The 15723-nt window shown below is 40.8% G+C and overlaps 1 protein-coding gene across 5 annotated transcripts in view; it reads left to right on the plus strand.

Moving 5' to 3' along the window:
- LOC102295795 (diacylglycerol kinase beta) overlaps nt 1-15723 on the plus strand; it is a 165060-nt gene that overhangs the window by 43624 nt on the left and 105713 nt on the right. For 4 of the 5 annotated variants that reach the window (XM_042225277.1, XM_042225278.1, XM_005933423.2 and 1 more), the window contains 7 exons: nt 332-482; nt 5745-5807; nt 6194-6457; nt 12076-12228; nt 12669-12718; nt 13163-13237; nt 13610-13729. In XM_042225277.1, coding sequence (XP_042081211.1) covers nt 332-482; nt 5745-5807; nt 6194-6457; nt 12076-12228; nt 12669-12718; nt 13163-13237; nt 13610-13729 — 876 coding nt within the window. The remainder of the gene's footprint in view (nt 1-331; nt 483-5744; nt 5808-6193; nt 6458-12075; nt 12229-12668; nt 12719-13162; nt 13238-13609; nt 13730-15723) is intronic. The other variant, XM_042225279.1, reaches the window with a different exon arrangement.

A 15723-nucleotide genomic window follows, 5' to 3' on the forward strand; every position in this document is an offset into this window, starting at 1 on the left:
GTATATATATCTTTCTTTACATTCTTTTTAAAGCCATTGGGCCTCCAAGCTCAAATGGGTTTTTTTTCTGGATGCAGCTTCTAGTACATCCATTCAGTCATTACTAAGCTTAAAGATGTGATGGTCAGTTGATACCACATTTACATTGAACTGTTTAAGAAAATACTGGCATGGCACTCCAAATCACGACTGTGGACTCTCATTTCAGGCCAGATCAACTAAATCTGGAAACCCGATCACATTTTCTTTTCTGTCCATGGGTGGTGGTATTGGTGTATACATGTCCATCAGTAAGTCTGTTAACATCTTTGCCCTTTCCTTTCTCACGCAGCCTATTGACTATGAGGGCTTCCAGCTCTTCATGGTGACTTATTTGGAGAATGACATACCAGAAGAGCTTTGTCAACATCTCTTTACTTCCTTCAAGAGCAAGACGGGAGGCTGTTCTCCAGATCAGTCTCGGGCAGGAACGAGCTTATTGGGTAGGCTGCTTGTGTTGTTGTCTTAAATAATACTCATCCCAGTAATATTCACCCCACGCATCTAGTGGGAATGGATGTGGGAAGTTGGGTAATACTGTTACATTATTAGAGGTAACACAGGGTAACAAACTGTGCAGATATAGGAGGTCAAGGCTGAGGATAATTGTATAATTGTGACCATGATGCCATATATGTTATTATTTGAATCTAAACCTTGACCTGTTTCCAAACATAATAAAGCTGCCATATCCCTAAATCTAACCAAATAGAGCAAATAATATATACATATATTCACTGCTTCAGGTTGGAGGACACACCATTCTAATGATGTGTAGTTCATTAGCTAGCTTCCTTCATAGCTACGAATTAGTTACCTTTCTACTTCCTAAACTGGTTGTGCTCTTTTGGCTGTCTAGCTTTAACATTAGCATTAGTTTGTAAAATCTCACCACTGTTTGTCAGTAGATTGCAGATTGCTGTGAACAGAGTTATGTTTTCTTACCCTGTCTAATTCAAGTTTATAATTCTAGCTGCAGTGGACAACATCCAGTTGTTAAGTGATGATGTATGAACCCTGCTTTTGGGTCCAAACTACTCTGTGTTTATTGAGGCTGTTGTGTTTTTAACATGTTGTAATGCTTTGCATCTTGTTAGAGTTAATCGGTGATCACTTTCTGATCACTTTCTCTCTTGGTTTTTATTTCCACTATTCATCGGCAAACACATTTTAAAGCTCAGTTTTTGAAACCATACGATGTAACTACAGCCCAGTCCCTGCAGCAGTAAATTAATGACTAACCTCGTATTGTGGATGGATTATCTAAGTTGTTCTCCTGACTGAAGTTTGGTCCGTTTACAGTATCCTGCTGTGCAATTGCATTTGTCCCTAACCATCGGGAACCCTCACGTTAACTTTTATCGAGTGGAAAGAAGTTAGCGTTCATCCTCCAGCTTCACTGTGTTCATATTATGCTAACATAGCTGTGCAGCTAGCCACCACATTGCGCATCATTATATACCAGAGTCCAACTTCAGTAACCGTACAAAGGTCACTGCTGTTTACTTTTCTGTCTTCATTTATGTTGGAAGTGATAGCAGAGCTGTACGTTTTAATTTTTTCGGAAGTCCCTCGGTCAGAACATGGTACATCATGTTTAGATTGAAACTAGCAAGCTAACTCTCTGCTGACTTCGAACCCCATTAAACTTAATAAATTCTGTTTTCGTGGATGTTAAACTTAATTTTTACACCTGGTAGAGCAGGCACACTCATCATTTTATTAAAGATAAAAGAATTTACACAGTTTGTAACTGTGATGCAACAGTATTAATTTGACTTATTAATTGTTTATTATTATTAAGTATTAATTGTGCCTGAAGCGGAGTTTGGACCTGGAAATGGCGAATGACGTCAGACTTATAGACCGGACAAGGAACTCTGGCCACTGAGTGTAGGCTTTAAATCCAGTATTTACCTCAGTTATCAATATGCCGGGTCTCCATGTGTAGTTACTGTAGAGGACACTGTAAAAGTTGTGATGAGTCGGTGGAGCTCAGGATATCGGGTATGGAGGACCACAAGAGCCACACACATCGAAATAAAGAATTTTATGCTTGAATATTGAATTGTAGAACAAATTATGCATTTTTAAATTCATTTACGAAGTCATATTTAAATTAGTAATGTTTGAATGAATAAAATAAAGTAATTTATTATTTAAAAATTTAATTAAAAATAGTGCTGTCAGCATTAATCTCGTTAAAATGACGTTAACGCCATAACTGAATTAACGTGGCAAATCTCCGTTAGCAGGTTAACGCGGATCGCCCCGTGCGTGGGGCTGCACGATGCAAACGCATTAACGAGCTAATTGCGCTAACGCGTTGACGGCGTGCAGCCCCACGCACGGGTTCATATTTACCTCAGTTAGGACAGTTATAGTTTGAAACTGATGACAATAAATGACAAGCTAGGGTAGAGAAACATTCTTTTATCATTCTTATATACAAATGAAAACAATACTTTAACTATTTTTCATGTGTATGTGTGTACTAAATATGTTTTAGTTTGGTTCATGTCCTGCTCACTAACAGAAAGGGCAGAGCATATGACCTCTGATACAAACTGAAAACAGGGTACAATCAAGATATTTTGGCCTTACTGTATGGGAGCTTTCCTATTGTACATCTTCATATTCAGTCTGTGGTTTGGGCACTTTGTGACTCTTTGTGTGCTCAAGACAACTACAACTGTACATCAAGGCAACTTTATCAGGGGTTACATCATGATTGACCATCCTGTGTAAAAACCCCAAAACCTTTAAGCTAGCCACTTTCAGTTTAAAGTAAAGAGAGATTCGCTACTTCCATACCTTTTTAAAAAAATACCTTTCATGTTTTCATTTAATTCAGTGAACAAGTTTCACAGTATAAGAGAAAGCTGAGCCGCCATGTTGGTCCAATTTAAAATATGGGAACCGACAGCCCATGAGACTGTCCTTGTCCAACCAGTAGCTAGATGCCTGCATGTTAATGGGAGGCTGTAGGATAGGGAGAACACATATCACTCATCTCTTGTAATGGATTCTAGTGGCACACCCATTCTGTATCCACTACTAGAAAGTAGCATGATCCCTTGCATCGAAAAGCACTCCTGTGGAAACACAATGCACAAACCTGACTTCTGTGCTCGCCAGCCACTAAACTCCATGATCAACCTCGCACAGGTCAGTTAGGTTATTGTTATTGAATCAGCTGTGAGGGCAGTCAGCAGGAGTTCACTGTCTGACTGACTGTTCTGTCATGTTAAGCTGATTTTGTATACGATTTTTTTAAGCCTATGGCCTGTCCAGGCTCACAGCGCTTTTTAAAGAGATTTTTAAGTCCTAGCTGTAACTTTTATCAAACATGTTTAACACCAATACTATGACAATATAGACTCCACAGAGAGATTGACAATGATATGAAAGTCAGACCAGGTTGTTTAGTTTCCTTTTTTAGGTTTACAGCCAAGATTACTGTATAGAGTTAACGTCAAGCAAGTGAAGAGAGCTTTCGAAGTAGCCATGTTCGCTGAAATTTGACCAGTGTTCAGATGGTCATCAGCTGTAGTTGTTCAATTATGTCAGAGTTCAAAGCATTTGATCATTCAGTCATTTGAGAATCTCTTGTTGGGTAAATATCCAGTGAGAAAAGGAGAAGATAGGGATGTAGTACTCTTTATAATGGTATGCCATCTGTTAGTTGCTCAATTAACACTAAAGACGTCAGCGACAGAAAAAAATATTACAAGGTCAGACATAGAGGCTCTCCAGTCACATTGTCGATCTGCAAATTAGGCTATATTTAAAAGTTCTCAGTTAACAAAAATGCACAGATGAACACTGACGCAAAACTAACTTCACACTGATAAGGGGAAAAGCACACACGAGCACAGACATCTATGGGACACACCGGGTCACTTACTCTGTCCTCTGCGCAGTATGTAAACACTTTCTGCCTCGTTGCCGCCATGTAAGTGCTGCGTGGGCCTAGGCACCAAGATCTGCCCGTCTGACTGCAGAGCAGCTGAAGAGACAGATGGACTGCTGAATTAGGAGTCTATTTATGTGCTATAAAGCTTTTAAAAGTAAGAGGCAACAAGTGCAGAGAGGCAAAATGTGAGTGAGAGAATGTCACTTTGGGAAGTGGCATTGGAGCTGTGAGTCCCAGTGCTGTGACTCAGTCCACAGGCCGAGGTTGCCTGTCATCTGCCTGTCTTTGTGTCATCCTTTTAGTCTTTCGTAATGGTCTGAAAATGCAGAAATGGCAGTACAGCAAATGTTGCTATCAGTCTTATTTGTTTTACACATGGACCCTAAAGCCTCTGGTATACTTGCTTCCAGGTAACAGTGGGAGCTTGGCTGTTTCGTTGTGTGCAGCCTGAACGATGAGTCTTACAAGAAGCATGCCCATGAGATACAATCAGGACAGCTAGTTTTTAACTACCCGTAAAATACTTTGGGAAATGTCCATCCTAATTTTCAGCTGTCAAAGGCAGCATATTTTCACATTTGATAGGAAAATTAAATATTTATTATCATTTACTTTAGAATAAAATCTCATATTACGTGTGTGTCGTGTATCTTAGCTTCACAGAAGGGTGGTAGTGAAATCAGACTATCAACAACAATGAAAGTCCCAAAAGATGATTGATAAATCAAACATCAGGAGACAAGAAGATACCAAGTTGATAAACTTATAAAGGAGAGAAAAAAATCAGACACGAAATTAGAAATGAGGATGGGAAAACAACGAAACTCAAAAGCAATAGACTACATGAGAAATAACCTTGAAATTAAAACGAACTAACTGAAAAATTCATGACATACACAGACATAAAAAGGTCAAATAAATAGGTAAAATACTATAAAAGTAGAAAAAAATGAAGGACATGAAGAACATGGTACACATTGTTGGTCATTTAGGATTCTCAAAGTAGGTATTCTTGTGTGGGTGAAGGAATTATTCTTTACCTTTGTATATTCATGTTTATCCTCTTTGGGGGCACAAAGTACAAAGGCCTGAACAAGCAGTGTGTGCATAAGCAAATGCATCATGAGTTCATCTTAGGAAGCCTGCATACAAGTGACAGTAACTGAGCATAATAACTTCACTTTATCTTCATCATATTTGCAAAAATGAATGAATAACATTAACCTAACTAACCTGTGTGAGGTTGATCACCGAGTTTAGTGGTGAATACAGAGTCTGTGGCAGCTTCAGTGTTTAGAGTCCCACAGTTGTTAGAGCCTGCACTACCACCTGGTGGTAGACTGGTATAACCTTACTGTACTGGTTAGATTTGAGGTATGGCCTCATACTGTTATGCGTTTTTTTTTCGGTATGTTTCATCTTCATCATTTGTGTCAGAAGAAAAGTCATATTTGCCCAAGTCTATGCTCCTTGGACAACTTTATAAAGACTGTTTCACTACATGTGATATGTTGCATTCTGATGCTGTGTTGCATTCTCATTTGAAACAATATTTACCTGAACATATAACAGAATTCTTAATTGCACCCACTGATTGTGCAGTTAAACTTCTGTGCTCATTAAAGATCCAAAAATGAGGCTCTTATTTTGATAAGGTTTCTGGGAATCGATTTTGTTCTTAAATACTGAACAGTATATGCATCAGAAGGTCTCCATCAACACTGATGTTCACTCACTGTTGCTGCGTCTACCACTGTCTTTTTCCCCTCAAATCAATGATGGACCATAGAAGCCCGTTCCATCGATGCAGGCATCTCTATTCAGACCGAAGTGGCCTGTGCTCCCATTACAGGTACCACAACAAGCTTGTATCATTGCATTGATGTAATCATAATGGGTCAAGAGTCCTGCGGGCTGTAGCCTCCCGCTCCCTTGGTGGTTGCTTCTTTATGTTGTGTTGATGTGAGTTCATGGTCTTTTGGCTGTAGCTCGGTGGATGACAGTGGTGCTTTGTGAGTGTATTTGGTGTTAATGCAGCATCTTACCGGCTTCCTTTACCTATAAGGCACTTGAGATATTTGTATTTGGATTATTGTTGTGAAGTTATCAGCTGTGCTCATGTTACTCGTTGCAATTAACCACCATCCTCATCCAGCACTGTTGTTATTCTGCTAAATGCCCTTTTCAAATCTCTCTTTTCTGTTCCATCCCCCTTTGCCTTGTTGTGAATCTGTACAGGGATGAATGGGAAAAGCATCCTGTCTGCAATAAGCCGACACACACCAGAGCACTCCAGTGTGATGAGCACAGCGGGTTCAGGAGCGACCACCTCCCCTTGTTCATCTCGTTCCTCTTCACAGCGTTCAGGGACAGGGGCCCACACGCCTGGGGGGCCACACCTATCACCCTGCACCCGAGTCAAAACCTTAGAAGGCAGCAGCAATGCCCTGACCCCTAACCCTGGTCCTGCCAAGTCACCAGTCTCCCCTAAGCTTTCACCAGGTAAGATCAGCCACAATACTGTTTTACTTCTTTTTGTTGGGCTTATAAAGTTGCCTCTCACCAGCGTGATTACAGCACAACAGATCATACTGGTATGAGTGGTAATCATGAGGCGTACAAGTGTGTCCTGGCAGGAAGCTAAAACTTATCAGGAAGTGAACACATCTGCTTCAGGGGTATGATACAAATATTTAAAAATCTGTGTCCCTTAGTCTTCCAGTTTTAAACTCCAAATAGCAGTTTAACAAGAAACTTGCTTATTTAAAAAACAAAACACATTTTAGTTAAATCTTCAGGGTTGTGGTCAAATATGAATTTTTGTTTAGGGGGTGTTTCAGCCAAATCACCCAGGAGTCTCTTAAATACCAGTGATAATAAGACATCATACTCTCTGAATGCCACAGGGAGGACTTTTTTCATTTCTTTGGTGGTTTATAAAAGGAAAAGTGATAATACTGTGCCACAGCTCCTCACAACCATATCATGAGTACAAAAAAAAATCATGTAGCCATCTGTTTTTAAAACATACAAATAATATAGTTTGTATTGTAAAATTGTGATTTAAAAAAATTATAAGAAAATCTCAAACTAAACAGTATTTAAAAAAACAAAACCTAAACAGCATACATTTTTACAGTATAATAAAAGAATTACCTCTGACTAGTGCAGAGAGACATGCAGATGTAAATGTTTCAGTTTAAATGATAAGTTAAATAGTGTTAGGATATTTGAGTCAACTTTAGCATCCTTTTAAGCACTTGAATGTGACAACATGTGGTTAGATTTTAGTAAAGACTGTTTCTTTAAAGTCTGTTACTGATTACACTGGGCTCAATAAAAGTGCAATGACAAGCAGCTCGCGCTGTTATACCGTAAATCATGTATTTCATACACAGGGGTTAAAGTGGAATTTAGCAGAGGGGGGAACACTGTGGTGGTGCAGCATGAGGAAAAGATTCACTTAAAAATAAGTAATGTAAAAGCTTGTATTGTAAACTCCAGTAGTTTTTACTTTGTGCACAGGCTGTGGTCTGCTGACCTGTGCTCCTGATTCTCTGCACTTTGTGGCTTTAGCCATTTGGGTTCAACAAGATACAAGCAAATATTTCATATGCTGTCATGGCTTTAAAAGCCCTATGCAGCATAATGCTAGTATAAAAGGCTTGGTGAGTGAATCTAATCAGCATCGATACCTTAAATATACTTTGATCTTTGCTTGATGGCTCTTGGTGTAAACTAATACAAAATGATCATACATTTTGATTTACAGGAGGCTTAATAAAAAATATAAAGAAAGAAAAAAAAGGAATGTATCATGTGTACATCTAATACCCAATTTTTTAAAAAAAAAATCCAAAACTATTTAAAGATGATTTCAGACATTAATTCCAGGTTATTGAACGTCACTTTCAGCTCAGTCCTTGGCTTTCACTTTCCTGTCCTGTCCTTCTTACATTAATGTCTATTGTCTCCCTGGAATAAGCTACCAAGATACAAAGTGTTATAAACTGCACTGGAAATGGGTTTGTGTTTGTTGATATTTGTTGAGCTGTATGAAAAGACAAGGAAATCATATGCTGTGTGAGAAACATTCTCACTCTAACTATATGATAAAGTACCACAAAACCAACTTTGACCACCATGAATGTATCAGAGGGGTGAGGAGAAAAAAGCAGTGCATTGAGGGTGTATCATTGTTGTATCATTGTTTTCTCAGTTCTTCCATCAGCTGGAAGCAACACCACACAAGAATGAGATGCAGCAGAGAAAAAATGAACTCACTTGACAGGATCCTGTATTGACCTGTCAGATTTAATTACTCATGTACTGGAACGCTGTTCCTCCACTTTAACCCCTTCTGTACAGCACAGTGCTGTAACCTTTTATGGTGTGAAACCACATAGTTATAGATTAGTCTATGTGCACTGTAAAATAACAGCCCTGGCTGATGGTATTTTACTGTAATGTAGTGTGGAACGTGTAGCTTAGTGTAGTGCAGATACTGTTAGCAGCACATTTCCTCATGAGCTGTCCTTTGCATCTTTTATAAGAAATAATTTTTTAATTTATTTGATCATCCATGGCTTAGCTCACAAACAGGTGAGGTGACAAATCAGGACAAAGCTTGTTGTCTGAAACCAGAAAAAAAAAAATCAGGATATAGATTCGAATCAGTGAATTCATGATGTACCCATATTTTATTTCAAAATTCCAGTTCTAAAACTAATGACTAAAAAATGAATTCAGCACATATATTGTGATATGTAAATCGCAACAGGGTTAAAGTATGCATCTCACATCATGGCCACAGTGCAAAACACAACAAATAGTTCTCCTTAATAATAATAATAATAATAATAATAATAATAATAATTAGAGCTAATAAAGCTACCTAATATAAGCAAATAAAATTAACTAAAACTAAACTAACTAATCAGATTTAATTGACAACAATATGTCCTCTCAATAATATGATTTATCACAGTTTTTGTATTAAAGTGTGTCATACTCAGACTCAGAATGCAGGTCAGTGAGTTTATTTACAGTCTTTCAAAAAAGAAAAAAACATCCACAGTCTCTATGCACAGTATCCAAGCCGACAGTCCAAGCAGTCTTTAGACTCGATAGCGAAACAGACTTTTCTCTCCAACTTACACTCACAAATCCTCCTTGAGGAAAACAAAGGGAGCCTTTTGATATCCAGATGAGGGGCAGGTCAGTTGATTGCCACAGATGTGCTAGGCCAGAAGGTGGGGGCCAAGAGGATCCCGCGTTTGAAAGGTGCGGTAACCACACAAAAGCACACAAACAGATAGGCAGAGAGAGGAGACAGAGAACCAAGGTGGAGAGAGAGAAAAACTGGCAGGAGTACCAGGAGAGGTGAAACCCAAAGAAAAAAAATCTTTTCACACCCAGTAGGTAAACTGAGGGCCACCATCCGACATGATATCCCAAAGGAATCCGATGCAGCTGGAAGACATGATTGGTCATTAGCTAGCCTGTCTCCAGTGTGGATTGCAGTTGGGTAAGGTGATGAAGTGGGCTGCTTTAGAAAACCAGTCAACAACAGTAAGGATGACTGTGTTACATGCTGAGGGGGAAAGGCCGGTGCTGAAGTCCAGGGGTATGTGGGACCAAGGTCACCTGAGCATAGGAACAGGTCAAAGGTATAGAGCATAAGCCTTGTTTTTGGGACAAACCTGGCAAGTAGACACATATTCCCAGCCATCTTTCTTGAGAGAGGGCCACCAGAAAAGACGGAGGAAGGTTATCATGTGGTCAGTGCAGAGATAGCAAATGAACCTGGCTGTATGCTCCCAGTGGATGATGTGAGCCAGAGGATGGTAAAAACAAATGATAGGTGGTCTGTTGCTCTGGTCTGGTTCCTCCTGTTGAACATTATGGATCAGGGAGTCGATCTCCAACATCAGAGTTCCAACAATACAGGAGGGTGGCAGAATCGTAGTCTCCTCTGCCGAGGCATCCGAGGGTAAGAACTGATGGGACAGGGCTTCGGGTTTGTCATTCCAGGAGCTGGGTCTAAGTGTGCAAAGAAAAGGCCCCACCTGCCCCGCCAGTATCCCCACCTTTACTGCCAGGCTCCATCTTTTAAACCCAGACCTTCCCACAATGTGGGGCCCGCCCCTAGGGGGGGCGCAGAGCCTTGGCACGGGGCGCGCGGGATGAAAAGGGGGAAAAAAAAACAAAACGCTTGGACACTGCTAGCACGGGCGCCTACAGAAACGCAAAGCGGGAGATGAAGCATCGCTGAATGTGTTTCCAAACCAACTTAATTCTAAGCCAAAGACTAGAAAATATGGTGAAGCATATCTTCCCTTTGGCTTCACCTGCACAAGTGCCGAGGTAGTTCTCCCCTGCAGAATTAGTTTTCCCTTCGTCTGGAGCAGCACTGGGCTGTTCAAATCACGGTCAAACAGTAACCCGCATTCCTAATTTTTAGTTCACAAACACTTGTTGTAATAACTAACTACTCCTGACATCTTGGAGATGTTAGCTCTTTATACAGTAAAGTTACAGTGGGATACAAATAAAATCAGGCTGATCCTGCCACGATTTGTCCCCCGATTCAAATCACGGACTAACAGTATCCCACAGTTGTTCATGTTTTTAAACCCATTTTGCACAGAGAGGCATTTTTTGAAAAATGTATTGATAGCAATGTTGACTAATATTACACAGGAAAAAAACAACTACACGTAAAATAATCACACCGTGACGCCTCTGCTTTTGTAAATGGAGGGACAGTAACTGCGTGTGTATGTAAGCGTGTAAAACCTGCAGATAGTCAGATTAACAGTATTTCGTCTCTATCTGCCATTCTGCAATTCATCTCATGTAAACAATGACGTGGCGCACAGCGTGACGTGAAAAAAGGCACATACCTTTGACGTTGTGTGACGAACTCTGTATTCCTCGTCCACACGGAAACGCAAAAAAGGAGTTTTAAAAAAAATCTCAGTTTTCGGTGATTCGAAACACCGTTTGTGTGGACGACACAGCTGCGTTTTCAAAAATACCCGCGTAGGTGCGGACGTAGCGTAAAAGAGTTAGTAGTTTATTTTATTACTACCTGTCATTTATTGCAGATTACTTCTATTTGCTTAATTGTTTACTAAATGTTTGAGGTGTGAAATAAACCGCAATGGAGCAAAATATGGGTGTGTGTGGTTGGAGGATGTGTGCGCGCGTGCACACTTTTCTTGTAAAACAAAGGGGGGCCCAGCAAAAGAAGTTTGGGAACCACTGTTTTAACCGGTGAGAACAGACATCAATGAAAATACCTTTTTTGCTAGTGTACAAGCACTCACCAGCCTGGATGCGCTTGAGATGTTTGACAGGAGATAGATGAACACAACCCAGCTACATGGGCTGTTCTCCACACTCTGTTTCCCCTTCCAAGTCTGCTCCTTGCTCTGAGGAAATGGTGCCAAGACTGGACGTTTTCTTGTGTGCAGGTCCCCGGGATTCGTAGTCCTTCCTCAGATGAAGTTCCCGCATCCAATTGTCCATCCTGATAAACGAAGTCAGTCTATCATTTCATCGACAGAGGCAGCCTCTTCAGCCAATATCCAAAAGTCCACTGAAAAATCATCCATACTCTGCTTACCTTGACGCAGGGAGAAGCTTTGTGTCTCGCCAGCTGAGCTTCCTGCTGAACGAGCCAGTGACAAGAACAGAGTTGAGTCCGCTGAGTCTGTTTATGGCTTGAGCTTGAGCAGGCAGGACTCAACCGCAGACTCAGAATGCAGTTCGGTGAACGCTTTCAATGTTGAAGTAACAGAATAAGCCATGTGTTTAGTGTGTGCTGCAATGTGGAATTGATTTAACTTGAATTGTTTCATCTAGGTGCTGGTAATCCAATTACATCCCCTCACATGGCTTCTGTTGCAGCTGTACAGCGAGGTGTTTTGTCCACCGGTTCTCCACTGTCTCAGGGACATGCACAGTGATTGGGGTTCTCCAAAGTGTCATACGAATGCTTAAATGTATAATTTACTGGTGCTTTTACTGTGTATGCTTAATGAGGAAACTCAGCGGAGTAGAAAGAGTGATGGGTGCTATGAGTAGCTTTGAAAGTTTATGTTGTACATCAACAGAGAGGACCCACTCTGAGAAGCATTTGTCACTGCGGAGGAGCCCATCACCTCAGCGAGCCTCCCCACTGCCGTCACCCCAGGTGGTCTTTCTCAAGGACATTGTCTGCTACCTTTCCCTGCTGGAGAGGGGGACGCCTGAAGACAAGTTGGAGTGTAAGTGACAGTGATGGAAGTGTGTTTGTGTGTGTGGGTGTGTGGGGAGTATGATAGAGGTGGGAGCAGCTGACATGTGCAGTGTGTGTGGCCTCTAAAGCTAGCCTGCTAGCTCAGGTTGACAGAAAGTAAGTAATAAGGCTATTCCCTCCATCTGGCTGTGTCAACACTGCCTTAGATACACCACTAACAGCTCCCTCAAAGGGCAGGTCAGTGACATGCTTAAGCATGTGCCCAATTGACTTCTTTACTGTCTGTGGCTATATTGGCACTGACTATCAAGGCTAATCTTCTAATTAGTTCCTTTGCTGCGGTACAGAAGAAGCACTTCTTTAACCCAGTGGCCATCTGGATAGAGTCCAGGAATGAATGTTTCAGCTTCCGAGAGCTACTAATTATCTGAGTCATCATGGGATCTCTGTTCTCTCCTTTCCCTCTAGTCATGTTCCGGCTGTACGACACAGACGGCAATGGGGTCCTGGACAGCTCGGTAAGTGGACTCCATTTGCTTTTGCATCTCCCTCATGTTTCCTCTCCGTCTCTCTCAGCCTCTCCCTGTCTTTCCGTCTCTGTGTTTTGTTCCTTCTCTTTTCACTTTGTACACAGCAGCTCCAAGAATAGTAACCTCGACATTCAGTGACAGCCTTGTGTTTACATAAGATCATCTGTAATGGATCTCTTAAGTTTAATATTAGCCACGTGTCACAGAGATCACATAAACAGACAGATACAGGTTATACAAAGAGGGAAATACATAAAACATTCAGACTTTGTTTTACTTTGCATTTCATGTTCGGAACAATTCCGATAACAATGGCTAAAAAACATGTTCAGGAAAAGACTGGTATTTGCTCCGTGCTTGAAATGAGAAGCTATTCTAAAAGCTAAAATGATAGTTTCTCTGTCCTGTAAGTTATGCTTTGTCTTTACATAGGAGCTGGATCGCATCATTAATCAGATGGTGCATGTGGCAGAGTATCTGGAGTGGGATTCAACAGAACTACGACCGGTGAGCAAACACACTCCCAGTTGCAATAAAGTCTGATGGTGAACAGAAAGAGAAACATCTATTGAGGCCTCTATGTGAATGTCTATGCATCCTTGATGTCTCCCAAAACCTAAGCTGACACCCATAAAGTGGATTTTAATTCCAAAAAGTAAAGTAAAGTTAAGACCCAGTGAGAACATATATCTAATTTTGTACACAATGTATAAAAACCACTTTATCCCACTTTATTCTGAGGTTTTCTGACATTTAGAGGGAATTATTGCACTAACTCTGCATTTCAGTTGTGTCATATTTGCCTGATCTAAAATCCACTGTGGTGTACAAAATTACAGACAAATACTTATGGGCTGAAGTGTACCTGTGTATCTTTAGATACTGAAAGAGATGATGGAAGAGATCGACTACGACCGAGATGGGACGGTCACCTTAGAGGAGTGGATCAGAGGAGGCCTCACAACCATCCCTTTACTTGTCCTGCTGGGCATGGATACGGTATGTGCTTGGAAAAGTGTATGTTTACTTTGCAGTGTTTGAAAGCATTTCTATACTATTCTGGTGTTTTTGTATTGAACTGTAGGGTTCTTACTCACCTACACGAACTGTTAAGGTTTTAGATTTTAGACCAGGGGTCGGCAACCTTTCTGATGATGAGTGCCATCTAAACTTTCCTCAGAAGTCAATGTGCCATATGATTGCATTAGCAATACATTTAATAACGCTCTATATTAACAGTTACACACTATATAGAACAACTTTATAGAATTATATTTGTTTGCAGATGTTGGCAGCTATCAGCGAATAGTTATCAGCTATTTTGAAACAAAAAAAGACACTTTTTATCCATAACAAGAACTCCATAACAGCAAATTAACTGTACAACAAAAAATACAAATGCTATTTATGGTCTCCTCACAACAATGATAAGAAAAATAAACTGGGCCAATATGGCATGTCTGTTAATACAGAGACACACATGTTAATGTGATCTCTGGTCTCCCACTCAGAGACACAGGTCTCCGAGTGTCCAGCATTCAGACGGCTACCTGAGGACTCATGTGAGAGAAAATCTGCTCACACAGATATGTAGAGCCAAATACTGTCAATAAGGCCTCTGCAATGTTCTGAAGACAGTTAAACTTGTCAGGTAGTGATGTCCAGCAGGTGAAAATGCACAGCTGTGGATTCCAGCTGCATTTGTATTTCTGCAAACTTTGACCCCCACAGAGTCAAGGTTTTTATTTCAATCAGCTGCATTTCAATGTCGCATTAACTCAGCCAGTTACTGCGAGACAAATCCAGCTGCTCATTAAAGCTTTCTGGTTTGATCAGTCTCGAGTCTACGAATGCTGATGCTGCGCTGAAGCATTTGAAGTGTCGAAATGTGGAAATTTCAACATCGCTTGAAAAAACTGCCAGCTAGCAACGTCCCTCTCACCAGTAGGCTAAGTTATTTTTAGCCAATTACAAGTTGAATCTGGTAGTTGGGGTTGTTAGCTAAGATACCGTCATTAAGAAGCGGCACAACTAATCTGTCTATGCAAGCTAATTTGCAATGTGCACCGCTGGCCCGGCCATTTGTTTTTTGATGCACCTTCTCAGATTAATTCACTGCGTGTCGTGCCCAGAGCTGGACTGGGACAGAAAATCGGGCATTTTGACTAAAGTCCGGCCCACCAGGTATTAAAGCTATAAAGCCTTGGAATGAAAACAAATGCTGTTGTGACAGTGATGTACACAGTCTTGTTGGTTTATGTATGATTTCTATACATTTTACATCAAATGAAAACTTTGGTTGTAAGATTCAGATAATTATTTACTAAAGCGAGACATTTTAAATAAGAATAAGAAAGAAAAGTATTTCTTTGTGCCCCCCTTTCCCTGTTAATGCCCTACCTGCCCCCCTGGCAAAACTTTGCTAGACCCGCCCCTGCACAGTTACCAGCTGTCAGCTACTTAGAAAAAGGATCCTGGTGTTATTTGTCTCTCAGAAACAGTTCATAACTTCCCTTCAACTCATTCATGTCACCTAAAAGGTAAACCTGTTTCTTCATCACCCGTTCAGCTCTGATGATTCAGTAAGGACATCTCCTGGTTTCATCTTCATGTTTCCCTCTCACCACATATCCAAACCGACATCATGACCAGCAGCTTTACAGCTGTGGCTCCAACAAACATCAGCTGATACTAGAAATTAATATTAAATAAATTCTAACAACAGCTTATCAAGCCTAAACGTGCTGCTGTTGTTTAGCGCGACATCCGCTGGGTTCCTCTTTCTGGCGCAAAGTGGGCAATAAACAAAGTGAAAAGCTGATCAGCTGATCATTGATCAGTTTCATGATTGAAGTAGCAACAGGAGATGGAGGGGGAAGAATGAGAGAAGAAGAGGCAGCTGCAGCGTGAAGACAGAATAACTCCAGCTTCTTTTCTTTCATTCTAGCTGAAGTACGGGACAAACTGTGTTCCTTTTCAGCTCAATACGAAAC

Source organism: Haplochromis burtoni, unplaced genomic scaffold (genome assembly GCF_018398535.1).
Source record: "Haplochromis burtoni strain Fernald_Lab_line unplaced genomic scaffold, NCSU_Asbu1 Contig_165, whole genome shotgun sequence".
Lineage (NCBI taxonomy): Eukaryota > Metazoa > Chordata > Actinopteri > Cichliformes > Cichlidae > Haplochromis > Haplochromis burtoni.